The sequence below is a fragment of the Candoia aspera genome, chromosome 3, assembly GCF_035149785.1.
Source record: "Candoia aspera isolate rCanAsp1 chromosome 3, rCanAsp1.hap2, whole genome shotgun sequence".
Lineage (NCBI taxonomy): Eukaryota > Metazoa > Chordata > Lepidosauria > Squamata > Boidae > Candoia > Candoia aspera.
This window is the reverse complement of record NC_086155.1, coordinates 66,372,749-66,400,629: the sequence shown is the minus strand read 5'-3', so window position 1 is coordinate 66,400,629 and position 27,881 is coordinate 66,372,749. Positions and strand designations below refer to the sequence as shown.

At 38.5% G+C, this 27,881-nt stretch overlaps 1 protein-coding gene across 1 annotated transcript; it reads left to right on the top strand.

Moving 5' to 3' along the window:
- Nucleotides 1–210: 210 nt before the first annotated feature.
- On the top strand, nucleotides 211–27,274 carry C8B (complement C8 beta chain). Its single transcript, XM_063298015.1, has 12 exons — nucleotides 211–453; nucleotides 2,315–2,471; nucleotides 6,073–6,211; nucleotides 7,753–7,894; nucleotides 11,885–12,017; nucleotides 13,022–13,219; nucleotides 13,854–14,094; nucleotides 16,580–16,708; nucleotides 17,595–17,758; nucleotides 20,123–20,276; nucleotides 25,051–25,119; nucleotides 26,278–27,274. Exons 1-12 carry the CDS (start codon nucleotides 365–367, stop codon nucleotides 26,421–26,423), a joined length of 1,761 nt encoding a protein of 586 aa, XP_063154085.1. The 5' UTR covers nucleotides 211–364; the 3' UTR covers nucleotides 26,424–27,274.
- The last annotated feature ends 607 nt before the right edge of the window (nucleotides 27,275–27,881 follow it).

The following is a 27,881-nucleotide window of genomic DNA, read 5'->3' as shown; positions in this document are numbered from 1 at the left end:
TCCTGTTTTAACTCTGTAGGAAGCTGCCAGGAAGAAGCAGAATAACCCCCCAAACCTGCCATCAATATGATGTCTTAACAGAATTCCCCTTTTCAGATCTGTGTTCCATTATGGAACCTTAGGACTCCATGCAGTTTAAGCAAAGCCAATAAAAGCCTTTCACTTCTCAGACTTTCTCAGACAATATCATAGTAAGCCAGTAGAAGGCTCTGTGCTACAAGTAAAAAAGGTCATCGTAAACTGGTTTATCTTCTGTTTGGTGAAAAACCTGGCTAATAATCTGCCTGCCCAACTGCCTTCAGACACAATAGCAAAGTGATTAGAAAAGGATGTTGCTATAAATTAACTACATTACTGTAAAGCTATGAGCATAACATCTGTGATGTTTCTTTGCCCGGCAAGAATTTTTCTAATCTGTGCCATCATAAGCGGCTTAAATTTCCACTGCTCCAGGTAAGTCAATATTGTTTTTCAGACAACAGAACAAAGACATGATAGATAATGGTATGTAGTTCTAACTTTCTGGGATTTTAATTTTTTTTGCCTGGTAGGTGAGATGTACATTTTGGAGTTACTTATGGCTTAACAAAACAAGCTCACCATACTGAAATTATTGTGCTGCAAAGCGAAATGCATCTTAACAAACTTGCTACCTTGAGAACACCAAAATCTGTGAAATCATTCTCTAATAGTCAGTAATATATCAGATGAAAATGGATTCCTGTAGTGCCTTAACAAAATTGATTTAAATTTTAAGACATACAAATAAAAATTTGGATCTTGTGCTTAGCATGCTACTATATTGTGTCTTGTCAAACTGACATTGTCTCTAATACTGTACGTGCCAGGATTTATTTATATTTCTTTTTTCTGTTAGTTTTGAAATGATTATCATTTCAATAATTCTAAAAGTGCTTTTTTTCCTTGAAAACTAAAATTCCTACCAAATTAACACAGCAGGTTGATGTATTTAATATGTATGTATTAAAGTATATAGAACTTCTTTCAATGGCTCACTTATAAAGTCCTCACTGAAGAGAAATTTGATTATTTTATTATAATAAAATTAATGTGGCCGTGAATAGTATCTGTTGTCAGTGTTTTAGCCAGCTGAGCGATGATTTCATCTGGTGGACTCTCTTCCTTTCTGCAACTCCCTGTTTCCATTTTTCTCTCCCCAAAACAGATACTTAATATTCTGTATCTACTGAATATTCTCTGTTCTCAGTGGTTTCCTTAGGGACCAGCTTTCCCTTTTGGTTTGCTTTACTCTAAAGTTTTCTTCAACTTCTGTAAACTCTGGATTTCTCTCAAGCACCCTTGTACCTTCCTTAGTTTCTTCTCAGTACCGTGTCAAGGTTCTATGGCCCTTTTACCTTAATAATAATTCCCATCTGGAGTTGTATTCATGATTTCAGTCAAGCTGAAAATGTGCATATAACCTAGAACACCCAATGGCAAAGTCAGCTATGGAAAGATGGTAGCATGTGTATTATCATTCAGTTGTTATAAGCAATGATAGGAAAAAGAGAAGCTGCTAGACTACTGCCTTTCTGCTGCTGCCAAAAAAGGTCTGTTGTGAATAACGGCAGCTGCCGCTTCCTCAGGCATGCAAAACAAAAATCATTTGTTGATTTACTGAGGGCTTGAATCAAGACTTAGCATGTATCATGGCCTCAGAAAAACTCAGAAGTCAAGGTCCATGAGCAACAGTATCAAAAACTCCAAAGGGGACATGCTCCCCTGTTCTCCCTGAATGGATCCTATGTCCCTTCTACTGAATTATCAGAAAATATAATTCCCATTTTATTCCAAAAAACAGAAATCTGGGTCCAAGGAGAAGAAAACTTGAAAAACTTTCCTCACAATTCACCACAATTCCTCAAGAACAAGTGGCCAACCGATTGGTCACATATACTTCTTAGGTCCACTTGAGTGTCACCTCTCACCCCAGTTCACATCATTAGTATTTTAGAGGAAAAACACTGATCCTTAGTGACACCCTCGGTTTTTTTTTAATAGCAATGAAAATAAATGCATTGAGTTTCTAGTAGGCTTAACACACCTATTTTTCTTTGCTATACCATCAGTTTCCCCCAGGTTTTGTCCATATGTGGAAGCTGTTATGCACAGTAATTCCTATGCTCAATGTCGTTGTGCAGCTTGACCTTCATTGCTGGTAGAATTGCAAAAAAAAAAAAAAAATTCCCTCCTATCAATGGCAGGTACTCTGAAGTGCTTGACCATATGAATGGTGGGGTGAAAACAGAAGGGTGCAAACTGACATATATTAGCTTTCCCCCAATTAATGTAGTGGCAAATGGGATGATTCTCTTCAACTAAATGGAGCTGATGTCAATGTGACCAAAGGCAGATGGCGCCGCTCTTCAAGCCACGTGGTACAGCCTATTGACTGTGTCCTTTCCAGTTGGTCATCATGGACTGCTTGTGATGCTTGCCAGAAAAAAAGAGTAAGTCTGCTTGGGATCTAAAATTAGATAACTGTTTAATATACAGTTAATTCCAGTATATTAAAAAGTGGAACTTGGCATCATAACATTGGTTGTTGTCATGTCCATATGACTTCCTTTTGGTTTCTCCCATCAATAGCCCTGTTTTCAGTATTCATTACTGCATCCTTTTTCATTCAGCTGACCACTGCCCTGGGCAGATCCTTCCCATTTTGTTCACAGACAACGAGGTATACAAGAGCCTGTTTCCTGTGATGTTCTTCTTCTTAAAAGAAATGACATGAAGTTAAAACAAATACAGTCCAGAAATAGGAATCTTAGTTCCCCTTGGTGTTTTCCCTGAACTTGTCACATATACTTTCTCAGGGGTATTCTTTCTCAGTTCATCCTCTTATAGATAGCACCCTCAAAGCAGCTACAGTATGTTACCTTTGGGCTGTTTAGCACCTGTATGTGTGATACCTTTTCCTAGACTTTTGCCATTCCAATACTTGGAAATTGTGTGATATTCTAATTTCTGTCAGTCTGAGAACTTTTCCTTTCCTCAGAAGGTGGTCTCCAAGCATTTTGCCAGCTTTATTCCCTAAACATTCATGAGATCCCATGCAATCATGCCTTCTTGATCAATTGGTGTTACAAATTTCGTTGCCACAGACATGATATACTATACATAGTATTATTTTGATGGTAAAATAATTTCTTGGCATTCCATCATAGTAAATTGCAAAACTACAATTTATTAGCATTCTTTGCTGGATTAAAAATGCATAACAGCAATACACTCAGCTTTAAAGCGAACTGCTTTAAAAGTCAAAAGGATAAAGTGTGACAGAAGTCTTGATATATCTTAAGAATATTTTCAACTTTCCTCTAAAGTTAGAATAAGAACCTAACTTTCCAGCCATTACTACAGTGAAATTCACCAATGGAAACTTCTCCGATTGTGTTGGATTATAACTCTCAAAACTCCCAGCCAGTGTGTTGCCCAGACTGGGGAGGGCACCAGGTGGAAGAACATTGATTTATGGTCCTAGTTGAACTCTTTAGGTTGTATTGCACAACATACAGACCCTTTGAAAGGAGCTGGCCTGCCTTCCTGTCTTATCTAGAATGTGGTTGGTGAGCCACTGTTTTTTCTTCACTCATGTTGAAGCTCTCCTGATGTAAAACTCATTTGTGTTAAGTGACCTCAATTTCCAGTCTTTGACTAAGGGATGATGATGTGCAGCTGCTCGTTTTTTCATTGTTGAATTTTTTCTACCTAGCAAGTGCCTTCAGATGAAGGCTTTTGATTGTTACAACATTAGTGGCAAAATTCCCATTATTTTCAAAAGTGCAGTATAATCTTGTCCTGTCACCATGCTAAGACAATCATTTTTACAATATCCATTCCTCGGCTTTGCTCAAAGCCACAGCTTACATATCATTATTTATCATCATTATTCCTGCTATTGGAATAGCAACTCAATGCTTTATGACCGCTAGATTTGATTCCTCTTCTATTTATTCCAAGAATACCTTAGAAAAATAAATACAGCAAATTGAGGAAAGCAAAGATAATGTTGAACAAGTAACTGAGATGGATCTATTATTTGCAAGCATTTGCATTTAAAGGGTACATGGTTTCCTGTACTTTTTCAGTAGCTGTTTAGCAAATGGCTAGGAATATGGGATCTAACATGAAAAGGAATAGATTTTCTCCATTTCCTCCAGATATCCTCCATAGAATTATAGTGAAGGTGTCAATGCTAACGATTCATTACATTCAGATCTCTAAACACTCTGTCAAGAGAAGCAGATCAGCATGTTTGACTTCATAGTAGATGTGAAACTCAGAAAAGACTTCCATGAATATACCCGATGCGTGAAATGTACCCATATGGTATGCCAAGGAAATGAGGTTCTTCTTTTTGACCCCTACATACAATGCTTTAAGATGGTAAAATTTAGAAGACTAAGGTTTCTAAAAACCATTGCAGAAGCTGAGGGTGCAGGTAATCCATCAAATAAGCAAAGGGATCTAAACTTTAGAAAACAACCCTCAGAGCTGGAGAGATTAAATGAATTAAAGTGAAGCACAGGTAGTCCTCACTTACCAACTGCCTCGTTCAGCAAGCATTTGAAGTTATGACAGCACTTCAAAAGTAGGTTTACAACCAGCCCTCAAACTTGTGGTCACCACAGTGTCCCCACAGTCACATGATTGCAATTCAGACACTTCGCAACTGGCGCACATTTAAAACACTCACAGCATTCAGCGGTTATGTGATTGCAACTTGCAACCTTCACAGCTGGCTTCCAACAAACAAAGTCAATGGGGAAGCCAGCAGGAAGTCACAAGTCATGGTCACATGATGTTGTACTTAAGACCTGCATTGATTCACTTAACACCCACAGTGGAACTGATGTCATCAGTCCAGCATGGTCACATGATGTTTCACTTAACAGCTGTGTCGCTTAGCAATGGAGTTGCCAGTCCCAACCCTGATCAGTAAGTGAGGACCACCTGTAGGGTCATCAGAAGAGAGGAAAGTCTGAGCAGAAAGGCAGATGTTATTCACTAAGAACAGAGGGCCTATGCTGTGAGATCAGGTTGTTCAAACAATTGCTGCAAACTAGCATAGAATTGAGTACCTGAAGTCATCCAGCAAAATGTGCTATTGTGAAAGATATACTCTGCTTATTCCTTGGTAGTCCATGGGGCAAAAGAGAACTGTGATGGGTGTAGTGGTCTGCAGCAATTGGTCCTGTTAGCATGCCACTTAAATGGATGAGCTTTCCATTCTACTGTCATTATCAAACTAGCTCTCTAAGAAACCTAATTGCTGATTATGGTCATAGAATTTTTATAGGTAAAAGTGAAGTATAATTGGCCTCCTGCATTGTCACTCAACAAGATGTTATCCAGAATGCCAATATAGGATGCAAGTGGAAACTCTTGTACAATATTATACCTCTTGTTTTCTGATTTTTGCATTTCTTACTTTAGGAGTAGGTTATACTACTGAAATGTTTAAGTAGTATGTACTGCTGTCTTGCTCTGTTTCAGATTTCCAGGGTTCTTCCCTAGACAACCATCTGTTATTCTTAAAAGTCACCTTAGCAGAGTAAAGTGCAGGTTGTATCTTATATTTAGCTAACTGTGAACTGAGGCACTGAGGTTGAAAGCTGAATTTTCCTCTCACACACATAGAGATACAGACAGACTAATGTGTCAGCATTTCCAAGATCATGGGTTGGCCAAAGAATACATGGGATTTTTAATTCAGTATGGAACTTTTCCATAGAATGAAGTTATCAAGGACACCATTTCTACCCAAGAGGTAGCTTACTAAACTTATACCTTTTCTCAAAATACCTTTCACCTCTGTATGCATATACAAATAATTCTACATTAATTCAGAATTATAGATAATAATTCTATATTACATTCAGAAAACTACAATCAAATTACATCTCACATAATAGATGGAAAAGAGAAAGATACCTTACGTTTCCAGTATATATTTTGATGTTCCAGCTAGCAAAGATCTATACCCATCTGTGATATTTGGCTTTTAATTTAGGAGGCCTGGAATTCATAATATCTATTCTACTACAGTACAGATTTGCCCATGTGGAACAGCCTTCTCAGTTCGGTGGTGACCCGTGTGATTACACTGACAGTGGAAGTGAAGACTGTGTTATAAACAGACCTTGCAGAAATACGCTTCGGTGTGAAGGCTTTCTCTGTGCCACAGGTTAGAGAATTAGAGGGCAGCATTCCTCAGTTCAAAACTAATGGTTAACAGTATAGCTATTGAATTAGGTGTGCCCTGAATAGATTGAATGGAAGAATATGGAGGTTTGGCTTCTTCAGCTATATGGTACAAGTTTATATTGCCTGGTTTGTCACAAATGAATGTTGATCTTGTTTGCTTGATGGACATCATAAAAAGACATAGCAACAGAATCTGTAACAGGAATGGATCACACAGACAGGCAGGAACACTAGGTAAGTAGCCAAAAAGAGGTCATATTTATGGAATCATATCTGTTTTCTATCTGTTCAATTATTTTGTAAAGAAATATGCAGGTTATTAATTCCTATTTATTTATTTATTTATCATATTTTTATCACTGCCCATCTCCCCCACACGGGGAACCCTGGGCGGTTCACAGTAAAAACAATTTAAAATTTAATAACATTATAAATAATACCAATACTCAATAAATATAAAATACAATAAAATTAATTAATTCCTCTTGCATGTTCTCTTGAAAAGGCCCATCTAAATGAGAAAAAGGATCACATAATTTCTGTCACATCCTTGATGCACATAATTTGTCACATCCCTGATGAACATTTTTAGGTTAAATTAAATTGAATTTGATTCTCATTAACATTTCCAAACAGCATACATGAAATTATTTTGAAGGCTTAATTTCTGATCTGATGGATTATGAAATGCAGCAAAAGAAAGCAGTGAACTGTCTTTCCGTGTTATTATCCCCCAGCTATATACTGCTAATTAAAAGAAAAAGAAAAAGTTTTTTTCCAACAAACACTTTAACTACAATAATCAGCATTCCTTGTGTATTAAGAATTCCTCTGAACCACCTTGTGTTATCAATCTTCACTGTAAACCAGACAGTGTGGATTTATAAAGCCCATTACTGTTGATCTTTCTCTGGCTTTGTCACTTAAAAACTCAAGATTCTGCTCTTCCTCAATTGAGGGGCAATAGCAACTTTTAGAGTTTACAGAAAAAGCTTCCATCTGGAAGTTCCTGTGATTGATAAAGGAATCCATGGAACATTAAATTGTTGAGGTCTATGTGAAGATCAAAAAAGTGTACATATAATTGCCACATAATCTATTTGAACATCACAGCCAGAACAAACCCTTATGGACTAGAGGTAGAGGAACTTCCAGAGGCAAGCAGCATACCAGGCAACTGCATTTTCCTTTTAGGTCCAGCAAATTTTGTCCATTAAATGCAAAGTCCTCTAAACATACGGTCCATGTTGGGGGCAGTTCCTAGGTAGTCTTATTTAAATGCAATATAATCTGCTTCTAACTGTAAAAATAATTCTGTCCAAAAACAATATTTTTAAAAATGTATGCCTCCATAAAAAAACACTTAGTCGATTAAGTATGAGGAGATAAACAGGAGCTTTCAATGGAAATAAAATGTCTGTGGAACTAATTGTTTTAAAGGATTAGGAGTGTAACATTGCACTTATTAACCTGAAAAGCCTGTCCAATGAATGAATAACACAACCTCGTTCTATGTTTTAGGCCGATGCATCAATCGTAGGCTGCTTTGCAATGGAGATGATGACTGTGGAGATCAGTCAGATGAAGCTGATTGTAGGAAGGTATATCGGAAGTGCAATCAGGTTTTGGAACAATTTTGGGGGATACAGATGCTATCAAGTGGGTAAGTACAGAATTAATCCCAAAGTTAGTAACTCTAATTACTAGGATTGAGTTAGGAGATTAAAGCCATGAACTATTGAAGACACATGAGTGCATATCCAATTCAGACCAGCTTTGCATGTGTTCATTCATAAAACTATTCCATCATCACAATCTGTTTTTTTTAAATACATTAAATGTATGTCTGCTGTATGCATATTTCATCGTCAAGTGATAAAATGTGTGATATTTTAAAGAAAGACAAAAAATATCAAGTATAAAATATGCCGCATTGCTCATTTGATATGCAATGTATTGAATACAGAGAGAGAGAGAAAGAGAGAGAATAGTTTTAAACCCCAAACTGCATCACAATATTCAGAGAAGTCAGAAATCAGTCTGATAACTGCTCAAGAGACCCCATTCATGTTGGTTCACTTTTGAAAGTAGATGAAACAAAATTCTGAAGCCTCCAGTCATGTGTATTTTTTTCTAATCGAAGGAAACATTTTGTATGAACAGTAAGAGAGAAAGAATCAAAAGCAACTCATGTCTTTAAAGAGTTATCTCTATTTTCTGCCTCTATTTTATTGGCATTAACATCCTGAAATCTACCCAGGTGGTCCAGGAAATAATGTTACCTCACCCAACAATTCCTTCATCTCTATTCTGTAACCGTCTGCTGTGCAGGTCTATACAGAAAGCCATCCATCTTCTGATATAAAGTCTATCTATATTTATATCCACAGGTAGAGAGGCCATTACCTAGATCCTATTAGATTCCTCTAGGCTGTTAGAAGCTTGCCAGATATTAGCCATAAAGATAGAAACTTCATTTGCTTCCCAAGATAAATAATAAATTACAGAAAATGCACTGATGATTTTTGCTTTGCAATTTAGAAGGAATGTTGAAATTAACCCCCCTTCATAGTTAAGTGGCTGACCATTTTACTGAGCAGCAAAAATGGTCTCTCCATAAGCAGAGTTGATCTTCACCCCATCCCAACTTTTCTTGCATTAGAATGGATAGATTCAATATCAGAACTTACCATTCAGAATTTTCAGTCTGCTCCACTCATAATAGGCAATCCAATTTGAGATGCATTTGAGAATCATCATATATTTAATATAATTTCAAATAAATAGCCTTTGTCTGATGGATATCTATATAAATGTTTTCACAGAAATACACATCTTATTGTACACTGTTGTTTTGCATTCCCAGTACAAGTTAAGGACAAGTGTTAACTTACTTTGAAAGTTGCATTGGTATGTTATCATTGACTTGGCATGATAATTAGGGATGGGGAATTAGGGAATTAGAATTATTGTTCATGTGTCTCTGTTAATCGGTAAGGTAATTTTTGATGTCCTTCTCCGTGCTTTTTGCTATACTTGAATAGAAGCTGAAGAGATTTCTCTTATACAGTAATCGTTAAAGTTGCAGTGGTAAAGCTGATCCAGGTACGGTAGCTATTTACCTGATCATATAAAGAGAAATAGTTGTGTTAGGAAAATAAGGTAGTACTTCTGAAAATTGCTTGCATCAAATTTTAATGATTGTTCTCAAGCTTCTTAAATTTAAAGCTTTTACTGAAATCATTTGAGGCATGATGAAAAGAATGAAATAAGAGGAGATTCCTGTGGCTGTTTTTCCCCTCTGTCCATAAAATGCTTTAGCTCCAAGGAGCCCAGACAAAGATGCAGAGTCAGATATCAGAAGAGCTATTCTTCTCAGAGTAGTCCAATGTCAGGCTGAAGCTCACTGATAGAACATGTGGTTTGCTAAAATTAAAGTTATTAAAATGAGCATTGTCCCTTGTTTGATTAATGTCCTTAGAGATATTCTTGTGTAATACCAAATACATATTTACTTTGGATTGATAGGTTATTTAGGAAATTTATTTGGGATAGTGGACCAAGGTTCTCCTTAGCTAAATTGAGGCTACCATTTGAGGAAGGTGGTTTTACTTTATCAAATTTGCAAAAATATCATTGGGCTAATATTTTATCAGCCACCAGCATGTGGAATGAAAATATAGTTAAATATTACCCATGGGCTACGTTGGAAAGTTATTATCTTTTGCAATCATGGCAATTGCTTGGAACAACACACTCTATAATAGAAAAGGTGTTTTATTTCCATGAGTGCACCTGGTGAGAAATCTTTGGGCCATGTTGGGATGTAGATTGGTTTTTGATAACGAGACTCATGAATATTTAACTCTTTGGAAAAATTGTACTTTGAAAATTGGTAGTAAAACATTTTATTAGGAAGTTTGGGTGGAAGCCAGGATCATGACTTTAAATCAAATGTTATGTAATGACTGTTTTAAGGATTTTCCACAACTTTAATTGAATTTGATCTTCCCACTTTGCAAGAGTGCTGGTATCTTAAACTGAACGTGTTTTAATAGATCGATATGGGCCAGATACTTTGGCTGCCTCAAAGGCACCTGACATGCTTTGTTACTTGAAAGAATTCAAGACAGAATTAAAACCTATAACATATCCCTATCAAAAGCTCAAGAATATTTTTAAAGTGGACATTTCTGGGATATTTCAAGCATGGATTAGAAAACTAGAATCTCCGATGATACCCCATCAGTTGATTCATATCCTTAAAAATGTTAAAATAGTATCTACAGATCTGAGATTAAAGTTTATTGATCAAAACATTGTATATAGGGTGTATTAGACTCCCCAAAGAATGTATTTGAAAGGATGAACATCAGATTTTCTATACTGGAGATGTAAAAACATTGAGGGTGCACTGACCCCATATGGTATGGTCATATGATCATTTGGTATCTTTTTAGAATAGCAATAGTGTTAATGTATATAAGTAGATTTATGGGAAAATCTTTAAATGTTAAAGATGTTAATGTGATGTTGAACTATGTACCAAAGCTTTGGAATCTGTTTATAAGGAATTTTGGTGTATTGAGCCAGGGACTGGCTAAAAGAATCAAACTGAGAAATTGGAAATACAATATTATTCCACATGTCAAAAAATAGTTGTTGGAAATGAGGAATCTATCTGTTTTGGAAAAGCCAATAATTTCTACTAAGAAAATTAAGAACTTTTAATATCACCATCCTGGATTTATTTATATTTATATTTATATTGAAGAGGTACTGTTTTTATTGTATTTTAATCTGCATTTAGTTTTAGTTTTGTTGTAAGCTGCCAAGAGTCCCTCTTTTGAGGGAAATAGGCAGTGATGAAATTTGAAATATAAATAAATAAATAAAGGATGTAGCAATATGTGTTAGTATGGCAGAGATTTTGTGATATTTTGCAATAACATTTTGTGCTAAGTATATTATAATAGTGTATTTATTAGTATAACAGTGACTATTGATAAGTATAACATATAAGATAGAATTTTCCCCCTTTTTTTCTTTCTTAGTTTTTTCCCTAACTTTTTTCCTTTCCTTTTGTTTTGGTTTCTATTAATTTTTCTTTTTTCTTTAAGTTGAAAGATTGTTTTGGTAATTGTGTAAGTTAAGAACATAAAACAAAACCGAAAACACCTGGTTTGCATGCAGAAAGCCCCAGATTCAATCCCTACCCTCTCCAAGCTGGACTGAGAAAACTTTAATCTGAAACCTTAGACATCTGGCACCCATCAGGTCTACAACCTGAACTAGAAGAACCAAAGGACAGTCTTTATACCAGGCAGCTTTCTATGTTCCTGTTTTCATAATTTATAGATTACTACAAGTTCAAAATGACAAGCTTGGACAAGTTGTTTCATCCAACATATCAGTTTATGTGATGTGGTGAAAACTGAATTCTCCCTGATCCTTCCAAATATACAGTATTTCAGCTTTCTGTTATCTAACATACCAAAGAATGACTTACTAATTCAATATTTAGTTAGAGTCTAAAGCTGGGTTGCTAGGTCCTAACTGAAGAACTAAAACGTACAGCCCTGAAAATGTACTTTCTGTAGAATTATTACTAATGTGCAAATCTGTTGACTCTACCTATGTCCTTTCTTCCCAGCTTAAATGCTTTCACAAATAATCTGGAAGGAGTGATTCTTGACTATAAATATTATGCAGGAGCATGTCGCCCACAATATATTGGTAATGTTGGTTTTAGAAAACCATACAATGTAGAAAGTTATTTGGCTGAGGTATGTATCTAAGAGACGTTTTTGCAATTAAACTTTGAGTCATTCATTTATTTAGCTTATTTTAATACTGACTTCCTGAGATTGTTCAATGGTTTACAGTAAATATGGTGTTGATACACTGTATTAAAGTGAAAAAACCATTCAACCTCTCATACATTTTGTTTTAGATTTAGCTGTTTTAGCTGGATTTCAGATGATTTGGGCATTCTCAAATATTATCTGTCAATCTAACTATCACTCAGAGGGCCTCTTCACAGATGCTTAGTTGGAATTAGACCTACCCTTCTGTATATCCTTTCTGTAGGGAATTAGGATCAGGTGAAGTATTTTTGAGTAGAAGAAAGACAGGGCAACAAACTTTGTTAATTCTCCTTACAATTTTTCACCATTTGGAACAGATTTTCAGAAGTCTCATGATGTTGAGGGATGTTGATGGTGAAGCAGGAATCAGAAAACATCTGTTGAGTGCAAATAAGGAGCCAACCTAGATTTTGAATGGGATTACTCTTTTTTTTTTTTTTTCCTAATTTTAACAAATGCTTTAGTAACTTCTATGAACAAGCAAGTGATATTCCTATAATATCTGTATTGTTGCATTAAACCATATACAACCTGAATATGCTTAAGGACAATTATTTATGTAAAATTAAAATGACTAAAAGCACAATGTGGTACACCCATGGGTGAGAAACCTACATGCCCAAATTATATTTACCTTAAGCAACAAATTAATAATATTGAGTAAGTTAGCGTGTAACAGTAATCCATCAAAATTCATTCAGAACTAGAATTTAAGCTGGTTTTGCCTATATCTAAATAGATTGTAAAAAAAAATATGTTGCTGTATTTTTATTGTTTATCTACCTTCATAGATGAATGATCTGATCCTAATTATAGCATGTAACCTATTGTGGACTACTTTTCATTCTCAAATTTTCCTTTGTTCCTTCCTACATTTCAAACATGACACTTGAGATGTTATTTTCTCCTTGCTTTGTGTTTAGACCAAAGGCAAATATGAATTTTCAATGACTGCATATGAATCGTATTCAAGTTTTGAACACAGTGTCTCCAGGAGAAAAACAAAAGAACAAAGTTTTGGCATTGGACTAGTTATACCAACAGTATTTACACTGGGTTACAATATGAATGACAAGCGATATCAAAAATATGCTAGCAGGACAAAAAGATTTTCTTCAACGGTAAACTTACTTTTACTTTGGGCAAGCCATGCCAGACCATCTCCATCTGTAGCTGTAGCTGTATCATCTACCGTATATGTTTCTACATTTATGAAAACTTTTATATTAGATCCTGTAAATGGAGATACTTAGGTAAGTTATTTTATACTCTAGGAGGAAACGCAGGATATAATCTAATAAATAAGCCATAAATATATTCATAATCATTTAGAGGTTATTAAATGTAGCATTTACTGTACTTGGGCACATTGGTATGTTTGTAACATTTTTGAAAATGGGTTTTTTCTTCCCAAAAATATTCATTGGACAAAGGTGGCCAGGGGCATGGCAGTGATATGAACATATCTTTGAAAAAGAGCTTTCTGAAAAAAAAAAAAACCTATCAAAAGCAAATTCATACAAAAATGGGGTTGTAGGAGACTGTGTTTGATATAGCATTATTGTGGGACAATAATTCTGTAACTTAAAAATGAATGATCCAATATCTAGAGTCAAATTCAGTTTGACTCTAAATATTGGATTCTTACACTTAACAATGAATTTCCAACATAGATTTAATGCAAATAGCAGATAGGGTGTGTGATGGACCACATCCTAATCACTCCTCTGTATCTCTTCTGATGCTTTCATTTAGTCTAGCAAGTTTATTCATGCCCATGCAGAGCTGGAAGTTGCCCAGTATAAACTGAAGAGACAGGACTTGATGCTTCATTCTGAGTTCCTCCAGAGAATCCTTCACTTGCCTTTGGTGTATAGCTATGGAGAATATCGAGATCTTTTCAGAGACTATGGAACACATTACATCACTGAAGCAACTCTTGGTGGCACTTATGAATATACTTTGGTCATGAATAGTAATGAGCTTCAGAAGGCAGGTATGATTGCAGAGAGGATCAATCAGCCAGATGATTTATGTAAAAAACCTATTTTAAAAGGTTTTATCTTAACTTGCAAAGGCATGTTCAAATACTTAACCTGGCACAACATGGCCTAAGGTGCTTTCATTGAAAAAAATGATGGATTTGGGTTAGTTAACTTTCTATTGTGCCATGAGTTTTGGTTTGTTTGACCTCTCTATATGCTGATTGCTGGGCTCTTACAAAAATGGGACCACTTCAAATTCAACTCTCTTTTTTTTTAATTCTGAGACATTGGTATCATCTATCTTGTTTGATGTGATAATCATACATCATGTAAATTGTGCGAAATAGCCCACCTAAATGAACATCTTGTAACAAACTTTATCAAGCTCTCGTTTTCTAAGAGACTAGGAAAGAATTAAGAGAATATGTTCCACTGTATAATTCCTCCTGAATAGCCACTTTTCTGCCAACACTCACGGAAATGCCTTCATTTTGCTTTTGTAGACTTATTTTCCAAGAAAGACTGACCAGTTGCGTGCCACTGGAACTTTTAAATGGAAAAAAATAACAGCTTTTAACTCTGCCAAATTATTGAACTGATTTTTGTTTCTGGTTTTCATGAGACCACCACCTGTTTTTTAAACATGGGATTGAATCTTGGTAGATCGATGCAAGCAATTTTAGGGACTAAAAACTTAAACAAACACTCATGTAATTAGCCATAATGAAAAAACTAAAATTTAGTTATGGGAATCATATATTTATATCCATGCAGCAATAGGCAGCTGGTGGGAAATCTGGGCGTTACAGTGTTAAGACAGGGAGTGAATTGGCTGAGTAAGAAGTCATCTAAAAGCTGGCTCCTATATCATTTAGGGTTTTTTTTTCCTTGTTGTTTGTTTAGTTTAGTTTAGTTTAGTTTAGTTTCTGTGATGCACCTGTGCATATCACTGGAGGTTATTATCATTTAGAGATTCTTCTACAGCCGTGTATATGAGTTGGCAACATCCCCTTGGGACAATTATGTGATTAACTCAATTGATAAAATCTGAAAGTCCAACACCTTTACCAAACATTCTAAGACTTCCATTTTTTCTTTTCCTTTCTGTAAGCATCCAGATTGTCCACATCTCAGAAACAGTAAATAATTGACTGGGATGAGTCCCCTATCTGACATTACTCTTTCAGTGTGATGGATGCTGCTTTTACAAGGCCAGTGTTCTCTGGGCAGAACAAAGAGAGCTTTGGGCTGTTAATCAATAGCTTCAGTCTCTTGTTTACCCATTGGCAAAGGGAAGTTGACAAACCATCTGTACAAGACCTCCTCTATAAGGCATGCTTCTCGGCAAGCAGCATTTCCCTTGGGGCTGAGAATATAGATGCTAAGTTTTATTACTGCTGTAGTTCTATCCTCATAGCGAAAGACAATAGGCTGGAAAGAATGTTACATTATGGGTTTCCTTTACTTAATTAGTAAATAGTTCTAGTTCCACTCCAATTGTCTAACTGGACCATGTCTTCTACTCTATTCCTTTTCCCTTTTCCAACCAACTGTTAGCATTCTGCATACACTGAGCAATGTTCACTGTTGTTTGGATGTTGTGTTCAGCATTTTTCTCAAAATGTTTTTGCCATGTCAAAAAAATTCTCTGAGTGTAACCTGCCAGAGTGATTGCAGAATTATAGACTCCTAGAAAATGTGTTAATTATTAATCACATGATATTCCACTAGTGATACTAGTGGGGAAGTATTCCTCCACCGTAGTGTTCAAATCTGAGCAGTGAAGCACAACTGGTTCTTATGTGATAGCTTTTCACAGGGATAATATATGAAGGAATCTTCATGTTATGCTTGAACTGAGAAAGCCCTTCCATTCACAGAGGACTGGAACTGGTTTTCTGTTACAGCCACCATTCCTGAAAACTGAATCCTGAGGTGTAAGACTAGGGCTATGGGGAGTCCAAGTTCAGATCCACCCTCAGCCATGGAAACTCACTTGGTGATTTTGGCCAGTCATCCTGTTCAGCCTAACCCACCTCACAGGGTTGCTACTGTGGGGTTAAAATGAAGGGTGATCTCTGTATAGCTGTCTTGAACTCCTAGACGAAAGGCAGAATATTAAGGTAACTGTCAAAGCAGGTATGTGTCCTAACAGTCAGGAATCACGCTGAGACGAGGAGTAGGTCTCTAGTGTTTATTACTGCTACATAAGACAGAAAATCCTAACAAACTGAAGAAGCGTGGGAAAAACCCAGACAGATAAACCCCAAAGTCGAGGCGGGTCTGTTCTGTGTCTCTTTGAATGGCTGCTCAACTCCTCAGTACTACGCATGCGTTTTCCCCCCTGGATAGAGGCCCCCTCCTGCTCGCCATCAGTGCTCATGACAGTATGTGTGTATACAGGGTTGCAAATTAAGGTCACCTGAATTCTTCATACTGCCTAGATTCTGAATACAATCTGGTGTTTTTAATAAATATTTCTTCTATTTTTCAAAGGGTACAATTTCAGAGATGTCCGATCTTGTACACAAAATGGAGTTAAAGTTGGCGTATCTATTTATGAAGTTAGTGTATCAGCAGGAATAACTGTTGGAGGGTGTGACGCCATTTTAAAAGAAATTGGAGGTGAGGATGTAACCATCAGGTAAATGTCTCATCCATCCATCCATCTATATCTATCATATCTATCTACCTACCTACCTACCTGCCTGCCTACCTACCTACCTATCATCTCTATCCATCCATCCATCCATTCATCTATCTGCAAGCAATTTTACAAAGGTGCATTTGAAGTAAACAGAGAAATGATAAAATGTTGTAAAAGCAACCACTTTGTGAAACTTATTTTGTTTGAAATTACCCAATCTGTTTCAGATAGTAACAGCATTAATAATGATATTAATCATGTTGTAATTTTCTATTGTAACAAGGGGGGACAGAATGATGACACAAAGGGAGTGGAGCTTACAGCACAATGGCTCAACACCGCTCTCACCATTTTGACAAAACCAGAAAGCTTCTGCAAGTGCCCATGTATACACATCCAAATTTAAGTTGTCTCTGTTAAAAACAAATCATTGAATCTAAAGTGGGCAAGTAGGACTTGCAGCACAATGTTGCGATATCTAAAACCTTTTCTGGATAGCTTGGAGCAGTCTGGAGTCTAGTAGCACTGTCTGGACTTCAGGAAAGGGTGAAAGCTCCAGAAAGCAGTTTGTATGATTTTCCTTTGCTGCATCACATAGTTCTAGAAATCTGTCATTTGCAAACCTAATAGTTCCAAACCAGAGTACTACAGTCCAGGAAAGTGAAAATTCTGGGGAAAGGGACCCCAAGAGCTACCTGCTTTCCTTTCCTGTATTATTAACATTGTCAGCCTGCTATCTGAAGGATAACAATGGCATGATCTGCACCATTATGTCGGGCAATTCAGTTCTTGACATTAGAGCTATCACCAGGTGAACATGCAAGTACAAATCTCTAAACCGATGCCTCCGTTATTTTTCCACAGAAACCACATCAGAAAAGAGATTTGTGGAAGACTTTATTGCTCTTGTTCATGGAGGGGCCAGTGAACACATTACAACACTTGCAAACAAAGACCTGCCCAATGCAGAACTGATGCAAGAGTGGGGGGATGCTGTTCAGTACAACCCTGAAATCATCCAAATGAAGGTTGTGTAAAGGATTCATTCCACAGCAAATTTATTAACCAACCTCAACAATAGTCAGGATGGGGGGAAAAATAGAATCAAGTGGGTGGGGTGCTTTTTATTACCCGATTGAAAACAATAACAACCTTTTAAAGTTTGGATACAGTTCGTTGCTAGTGGAAGCCAAAACAACAACAAAATTCCTGAGAACCAGAGGATTCTACTGAACGGAGTGGGATGGGATGCAAATATTGAGGATGAAAGAATAAATGCTGAACATTGAATAGAGCCACAGATAGCAGCCCTGTGTCGTTTTTAATAATCTTCCCACTCCATTTAGTTGGCCCCTTTTTGATTCACAGTGGCTGCTGAAGCATTGGTGTGGATAAGTCCATTTTTCGTTGAGTGCTTTTGCCAAAGCCTTTCTGGATCTTAGCCTAGGAGTTCACACATTAACCGTACTGGGAGTGGAAATCAAATACGAAATATGTAATCAGTCCAGAATTTAAAAATGGGTAACTTGCCTGATTTTGAAATCTGTTGGCAGTGTTGAATAAATAAGGAAATCAGCTGATGTGCTTTGGAAAAAAACAATTCTCTATATATTTTTCTTTAGGAGAAGAAGATGAGCATTTACAGGGTAAAAGCAGCAAGCAATTTTACTCAGCTCTTGAATATGCAACAGGGAAAGCATTTTAATCCAATGATGGCAGATTCATAGATTTAGCAGTGTTTGAAACATAAGCCCAATAAACAAGCTCTGTCTCAAATGAATTGTGCTGTATAACTAAATTGCATGCCCAGGTTGTTACCTATTGCTTGATCCAATTTTTCTCTACTGAGAGTTTGTCGTTTAATTTGCCTAGCGTACATGTAATCAGAAAAAGTAGGTGGAGGCAATTACAGTTATATGTAATAGGAAATGTTCCCAAGCTGGGAATATTCCAATTCTGGGGAAAGGATTAGACAAGACTTTTAAAAAATGAGATTATTTTCAGGAATTCGCATCAGGGAATATTTAGCATAAAGCCAGAGCTGCTTTGCTTGCGGAAAAGCTGTTGCTTGGGCAGGTTGTCCAGTTTGGTTTGGAGACTAGCATCGAAGCTGATTTAACCAAAGCTGTGAAATGAAACTTAATACTGAATCGAAAAGTTGAACCCAACTGGTGAATTGAACTGGAAATCTCTGGATCTATTCAAATGATTCAGATACTTTTGCTTGTGTGTGCAGAAAGAGCTTTCTCCAAACTGGAAATTTGAATTGATCCAGCTCAGTCTGCATTTCTGAATCAAGTTGGACAATGATTTGCTACTGAGAGTAGCTACTGTCTGTACAGACTAGGAACACAGTTTGTCTTCTTAGAGGTAGATTGCAAGGGGGGGAAAGTAATGTATAATTAAATGCTCATTAGTTTAAGCACTGCAGCAATTTTTTAAAAAAGAAATTTACAGTTAGTTAGCATGGCCTGAGATCACAGGGGACTATTAAGCAAGAACAATTCTAATGCTTATTTGCACTTGCAAACATCTTATTCCTAGTGCTTTTGAGGTGCAGAGACTGGCTGGGGCACCACACGATGCACAGACAATTATTTCATTGCTTCAAAAGAAGATGCAGCCATTAATGATATAGCACGCTGCCTCCTCTGTATCGCCATGTTATGAGGCATGATCTTAGTAGCTGCTGTTACCTTTCAAATGACTTACCACCTTATTCTCCAGTCTGTACCTTTAACAACAAAATATGACTTCCAAGGCTTCTGTAGAAATGTCTAATACTCCTTCATAGTGAAGAGATGTGATGAAACCATCTTGATAGGATAATATTTTGTTTGTTTATTTATTTATTCAATTTATATAGTCACCCATCTCACATCCGTGACTATATATACATACATAGCTCCGTATTTCTGCTTGCCATCTGTTTCAAATTGATTGTAGGATATGGTAAATTGCGTTTGCACCACTTCCCAGGGATAGGTAAGTACTACATTCCCAAAGAGATCACCTTGGTGGATTTACTGCTTCAGTCCCTTTAGACATTTGAGTCCTGATGATGTCTGGAAGCTTCTGGCACTTATGGTCCCATGAAAGTTTAACGCAGGCCATTAGCGAAATGAATTATTTCTGCATGTCAATTCTAATGCACTGTCATTGGATCAAGTCTCAATCCACCCACAAATGATGAAGTTGTCTTCATCTTCATCGCCTAGAGGAAAGTGTATTTCTTGGTAGGGCTGGGAAAGGCCTGTGTCTGAAACCCGGGGAAACCTCCATCTGTTATCATGAACTATATGGAGCTTTGTAGACCATATCCTTTTGTCTGGACATATTTAGAGATATTTATGCATACACAGAAGACATTAACATCCCTCTGCTCTTGATAGGTGCAGCCTCTTTACGATTTAATTACTGCAAATACTTTTGCCAATGCGGCTACACTGAAACAAAACATGAAGCTTGCCCTGGAAGAGTTCCATCGGGAAACAAGTAATTGTAGATGTGCTCAGTGCCAGGGCAATGGAAACCCATTTTTGAAAGGTAAGTTGCGACCTCTGTTGACCTGGCTGAGAGCTGTGGTGAGAGTGCAGTTTGCTTTTGGTTTCTTCAGCTTCCCCATTGTTCCCATTCTCTGTAAGCTTCTTTAAATGCCACAGTTGTTTCACTGGCAGCATAGCAAGAGAAGAAACGTTACCACTTTGGCAAGTGCAATGTAATCCTAATCATTTACATTTAAGAAGGTCTCTTCCAACTCAATTAGGCATCAAACGCAACGTTGCAATCTGCTTAAAATCTCTTTCGGAAATAACTTTGCTAAGTTTACTAGCAGACTAGCTCTCTGGCCATTCGTTAGTGTTTCTCCCATCTTTTGGAAGTCGAAACGCCATCTGCAACTGCTAAAAATTGTTATCATGATCATTACGGGAGATTCTGCGCTGGGTGTTTTTCCCTGTTTCCATTTTGGACCATTCCTGTGTTTCAGATGACACTGGCTTAGATGCTGGTGGAGAGGGGAGAGGGGAGAAATCACTTCTGAACCGTAATAGGCCTGCGGCTGGAACAAGCAAAGCTGGATTAAGGCCAGACAGATGTTCTGTAAATATGTAGTATGCCGTTACATATCTTGTTTTGCTTTAGTTAATCGGGGGAATGCTTTCTCTCATCTTCTCAGTAATTAATGACACACCTAGTTGTTGTTGGATGGCATCAACTAGGCATGTCATAACGACAGAGAAGAGGAGAGAAAGCCAGCTTTGTTGGTATGGACATGTCCTTAGAGAGGAATCTTCCACTGTTGCCAAAATAGTTCACCAACTTAAAATCAATGGCCGGCAGCCACGTGGGTGACCAAAACAGAGATGGCAAGACACCATCAATAAGGACATGCAAATTGAGGGCCTGCACCATGAGGATGCAGACGATCGGGCAAAGTGGTGTTTCAGGATCCAAAAAGCAGACCCCGCGATAGTGGGAAAATGCTAGGAAGAAAGAGGAGGAGGAGGAGGAGGAGAATTATTATTATTATTATTATTATTATTAGGGGAATGCTGAGGCGATAAACTTTGCTAAGCAAGAGGAGGAAGGCTGGTGTCCAGATCTAATCAGCCCCTTCCACACATAGCTACAATACAGAGAGAAATATTCCCAATGATGCTTTGTGGACCCCTGTCAGACCATTTGATATCTCAAGCCAATTCTTATCTCAGGACAAAGGAATGGAAACATGGAAAGCTGCCTTTAGCCAGCTTGGCTTCTTTGTCCCTCCAGCCCAGTGTTTCTCAACTTCAACAACTTTAAGATCTGTGGACCTCAACTCCCAGAATTCCCCAGCCAGCACTAGGTCTTCAGTTGTGGGTCTTCAGTTCCTCCTTCTCCATGCTACAGTCACCTCCCTGCCCTCTCCCTGCCTCCCTACTTACCTACTGGAGTGACTGAAACATTTTTTTTCCTGAATTGCCTTTGCAAAAACTACCCAGTTGGCTGAGTTAAATGACTAGTCCCATATGTGCACTCCCATGTACAACCTTTAACCATGGAAATACAACTGCTTAAAACTAGATGCTACATCAGCAGGTGGACCACTGCTCCTTTTCAGTGCTCTTACTGCTTCTTACTTCTGTTGTGTTATTATTTATTTATTTATTTATCTAATTTATCCCCACCCACCTCCTCCCATCGGAGGCCTCTGGGCGGTTTACAACAAGTGATTAAAACCATCAGAATAATACAAAAAATAAAATACTATAAAAATACTATAAATAGAAATAAAAATAAAGAATAAAAAATCCAAGCGATGAAACATCTAAAACAGTCCAAGTGTGGGAGGAGTGGTCTATAACAACCATCCCCATGTAACACTATTCCCCTTTCCACCCCAAGCGAGGTGGCAGAACCAGGTCTTCAGACTCTGCCGAAAGGCCAGGAGCGATGGGGCCAATCTCACCTCCAGGGGCAGCCTGTTCCACAGGGCAGGAGCTACTGTGGAGAAGGCCCACTTCCTGGACCCCTCCAGATGAAATTCTTTTACAGACGGGGTCCGTAGCATGCTCTCTCTGCACGATCGGGTGGGACGGGTTGATGTAATGGGGAAGAGGCGGTCCCTCAGGTAACCTGGTCCCATGCCATGTAGGGCTTTAAAGGTGATAACCAACACCTTGAATTGGACCCAGAAGCAAACTGGTACCCAATGCAGCTCGTGCAGCAGTGGTGTTACATGTGCCCTTCTGGGGGCACCAAAAACAGCTCACGCAGCTGCATTCTGGACCAGCTGAAGCTTCCGGATACTTTTCAAGGGTAGCCCCATGTAGAGTGCATTGCAATAGTCTATTTGAGAGATAACAAGGGCATGAGTGACTGCTCGAAGGGCCTCCTGGTCCAGGAAGGGGCATAACTGGTGCACAGCACGTAGCTGCACAAAGGCTCTCCTGGCCACGGCTGCCACCTGCTCTTTGAGCAGGAGCCATGAGTCCAGGAGGACCCCCAAGTTACACACCGGGTCTGTCTGGGGCAGTGCAACCCCATCCAGAACCAGAGATGTTAATGTCCTGGATACAGAAGAACCATTAACCTACAGCCACTTGGTCTTACCAGGGTTCAGTTGAAGCCTGTTGTTCCCCATCCAGGCCCCCACAGCCCCCAGACACTCGGAGAGGGTGGTCATGGCATCACTTATTTCACCCAGGATGGAAATATACAATTGAGTATCATCAGCATACTGATGATACCTCATCCCATGGTGACGGATGATCTCACCCAGCGGTTTCATGTAGATGTTAAAAAGGAGAGGGGAGAGTACTGATCCCTGTGGCACCCCACAAAGAAGGGGCCGCGGGGCCGATCTCTCCTCCCCTATCAACACCGACTGGGATCGGCCCTGGAGGAAGGAGGTGAACCAGCATAAGACTATGCCACCCACCCCCAACTCCCTGAGCTGCACAAAAGGATACCATGGTTGATGGTATCGAAAGCCGCTGAGAGATCAAGGAGAGCGAGGATGGATGCACTGCCTCCATCCTGCTCCCGCCAGAGATCATCCAAAGTGCGACCAATGCCATTTTTGTCCCATAACCGGGCCTGAAACCTGACTGAAAGGGGTCTAGATAATCCGTTTCCTCCAGGACCCTCTGGAGCTGCAAAGCCACCACTTTCTCAACCACCTTCCCCAGAAAGGGGAGGTGGGAGACTGGATGAAAATTGTCCAGAACAGTAGGGTCCAGCAATGGCTTCTTGAGGAGGGGGTGTACCAATGCCTCTTTAAAGGCCACTGGAAACACTCCCTCTCCCAAGGATGTATTAACCATCGCATGGACCCAACCACATGTGACCTCCCGGCCTGCTTTTACTAGCCAGGAGGGACACGGGTCTAGATGGCATGTGGTGGCATTTACTGTCCATATGATCCTGTCCACTTCCTCAGGTCCAACAGGATCAAACTGCTCTCAGATAACTGGATAAGCCTGTTCCCCTGGTATCTCTCCAGGCCACGCCTCACGCCTGGAGTCCAACTTGGAGTGGATCCGAGTGATTTTGTCCTGCAGATGCTCAGCAAATTCCTCTGCACAGACCTGTAGGTGGGTCGCTGAACCCACCTTCCCCAAAAGGGATCAAGTGATCTTAAACAGGGCCGTCGGGCAGCATTCTGCAGATGCAATAAGAGCGGAGAAATATTGACGTTTCACCGCTTTTATCGCCACAAGGTAGGCCTTAATGGCGGCTTTTACCTGTGTTCGGTTGAATTCAGTCTTTGTCTTCCTCCAGCGGCACTCTAGGCGTCTCTTAACTCTCTTCAGCACCCTCAGCAACTCCGTAAACCATGGGGAGTGCTGGGTTCGATGAGACAAGAGAGGCCTCACAGGCGCAATCCCGTCCAAGGCCCCGGCCGCCTCCCTATTCCAGGCTGCAGCTAGGGCCTCCGCTGGACCATGCAGCAGATCACCGGGTATAACCCCCAGCTCCCTCTGAAACCCACCGGGTCCATCAGTCCCCGGGGGCGGACCGATCGAATGGGTCCTACCTCCCTGTGGAGGGGGGTGGCATAAGAGAATCTCAGGGCCACCAGGGTATGGTCTGACCATGACAATGGGGACAGATCTATCTCTCCCCTCAGATCACATTGCCACTGCTCTGACAAGAAAACCAGACATATTTTTTATATTGCTGTCTCCTCAGGGTTATGAAAATGAGTAGAATGTATGAGGTTATCAAACCTTCTGGGAAAAACAACATAGAACTAACAGAATGATAGATGTCTAAATATATTCTTAAGTAGGTCACCCAACATCATTTGAGGTACACAAAGTTCAGCTGCCTTCCCACAGAACTTTGAAAATATTTGACATAGCAGATGGGAAAATTGAATAAAAATTATGTATTCATCTTTAATTAATTCAAATGTAATTATATTTGAATTTAAATCATGTTTAGGGATTTTTTTTTCTAGCTCTATCAACTTCTTGAAGTGAGCTGTCCCCTCTATCCCAGCATGACACTCAAAAACCAAGTGCAGCCCTTAACCCCAAAACACTTGCTCACCGTCTGTGTGGTTTCTGGGTCATTGGATATGTGGATCTATGACAGATAACATTATGTGCAATTTTGTACTGAGTTGCAGATATGAGAGATGCATTCCCCTGGTTCCTTTGCTCAAATACCATGTCATCTGTCCTCTTTGTGATAACCATATCTTCGGGCAGCACTGAAATTGTTTCCTTTGCCATCTGCACTATGAATCCTTTCAATTACATCTCAGTGGTCTTTGTATGGGTCTGAAAGTTGCCTTGGAAGTACCTCTAACTCCACTTTTTTTTTTTTTAAGGGACTCGCTGTGAATGTATTTGCCCCCTAGGACATCAGGGTACTGCCTGTGAAAAAACACAAAGAACAAGTAAGAAAAAGCAGGGTGACACCCCTCCACCCAATTTATTTTTTTCTTCAAAGCAAGTTAACTATGGACTGCTTTGTTATTATTTATTATTTATTTATTATTCAAATTTCGTTGAAGTGCTGCCCATTCTACTTGTGCTGCACTTATTATTTGTGTTGCACATATGGTTTTATTATAACCATGTAATCCCCAAGTGGGTACCAAATGGGATTAAAACCCATTAAAATTGTTTCATGTGAAAAACATTAACACATGAACATCATCACATGACAAAGTGTTAAAATGTTTGCCAGAGCAAATCCTCATTCTGGATACTGGGTTGAAAGATTGGGATCTGAGTCTGTGTCCTTTCCTTTTCATGATGTTCATCATTCTTTGGCCTGTGCTATGTAAACCATTTCAAGTGATGCTTTGCCAAGTGTGTTGCTATAGCAAAGTGTGCCTTCTCAAAACTTCAAGGCAAAGCTACTTAGAAAACTTCCTCTATCCTCTGTACATGCGTGTGCACAATCACTGGGCAAATGGCTCCAAGATGATATTTGGCCTTCCTGTTTGTCCCACCATTGAAAATATGAAGTCACAGACTGAGTTTACTACTTAATCGTTAGATAGATAGATAATATGGATGATATAGATGATATACCTATACCTATAGATGATATATAGATATAGATTAGAGATAGAGATAGAGATGACATAGACAGACATAGACATAGATGGTAGAGATAGAGAGAGACAGAGACAGATAGTTCTTCATTCAACAAAGTCATTGGGATTGTTAGAAACCACTTGCTTCCCTTGCATTGAGACACTGCATCTACCATCTTGCCAATTTTGACTCACCCTGTGGATGCCACTGCTTAAACCCTTTCCACTTGTTCTAGAATTACAGAAGGAGGTGATAATCTCACCCTTATTTGTTTCAATCAAGGCAAGACACTCTTAATAACATGAGTGGCAAAATTACAAAAATTCTGGGTATATTTTTCCACATTTTAGGAATTATTCTGCTGTAGCTTATATGAAAAATAATAGATGTATGATTATGATTTCATTTATTAATCTGTATAGACCAAAATGGAATTGTGGATTGATATTGCCTTGTTGTTTGACCTCATAACATCACTATAATTTTATTTCTCCTTTTCTTCCCCCCAGATGTTCCAATAGATGGAAACTGGAGCTGCTGGTCCGGCGGGGCTGCAAGTAGTGGACAACAACAGTCTAGAAGCCGGGAATGTAACAATCCAGCACCCCAAAATGGTGGTAGTCCTTGTCCAGGGCCAAGTAGTGAAACTACTTAATGATTGGTTTGAAAAGCTGTTTGGAAGGGAAACATGCAGGTTACTGAGTTTTGTTCACAAATCCTAACATACAGTAAGCAAACATTTGGATGATTGATTAAATGTTAAAATAGCTTAGGCCCAATCTAGAAACTTTTTTTTTCAGATATGGAAATATGTTTGAAATACACATAAACTTTGGAGCCTACAGATCAGGTACCACATATTACCTTTTGGATAAAAAAGGCAGACCAAATACTGTAGGAAATGTTTTAAATATATTTAATGCATGTTTATTATACCAGTCATGAGAGAGCTTGAGGGTGCAAATATACCTTGTAATATTAAAGGTCATCATCTGCCCATTAAGAAATATTGACCTTTTTCAGATAATTAAGTAAAGCAACCGATAGCAAGCGCATGTTACTTATTTTCCTATCAATGTAAAAATATAGCTTTCCTAATAGTCACTGGGGGGTATTTCAAGCTGCTGAGATACCTAGGGTAAATGAAAGCTTAAATTTCAATCAAAGCAGCCTCATCAGATGTGAAACTTGAAAGGATTGTGACAATATATCCGGTTTCCATTTATTGCCTCAAACATAACTGATTTAACCAATTAGATAGTGTTTTTTTAAAGTAAATATGGATTGTGAACTTCTCTCAAATACCTCTGTGACCCTGTAGTTTCTTGGCTGTGAAATAATGAAATGCTTGTTCATCGGATGAGTTCTCCCAGCAAATTACTTTTGAGAAGTATATATTCACAATCATTTTGGAGCTCCATGTAAAAATAAAATAAAATTAAAGAAATTCATAAAGATCATAGGAAAATGCTTTCAATTTGTGCAAAATAAAATATATTAACCATTGCCTTCTGCATTAAGTATCTTGCATCTGGTGACTATTGTCAAAGGAAAGTAGAGATCCTGATAAGTACCTTGAATGTTACAGTTATCAAGATTTACAGCTTCTTTTCTGCCAGCAAGAAAGAGAGAAATCATATCAGTCCTCTCCTCTTGTTGCCCTGTTGTATAGCACTTGCAGAGGCCAGCAGATTTAGTCTCAAACAACAACGCATGGATCAACAAGCAGAACAGATCATAAATGGAGCAGAACGTGGCAGGAAGGCAGGGCCAAGGAATAAGAGATAATCCAAATTTACTCCATAATGTAGGAAATCCAGCAAAGCTTGAGCTAATGTCTCTTTCCATGTGAAGGCTTTTTTGCACCAGCTCAAGAGTATCCACTTATTTTGGCCAGTCTTTATTCAGAATGAACTAACTGGGGGAGGGGAGTATTCAGAAGTAGGATTTACGAACAGAGAACACTTCTTGCTTTCCTTGTAATCAAACTTAGGCTTTAAAATCTTCAGGTTGTGTTCTTAAAGCCTGATGAGGTTTTAACTTACTGTATAGAGCTGTCTCTCTGGTGCTAAGAAGGGGAACTTCGGGGCTGCTTACGCTTGGTTAATGGGGT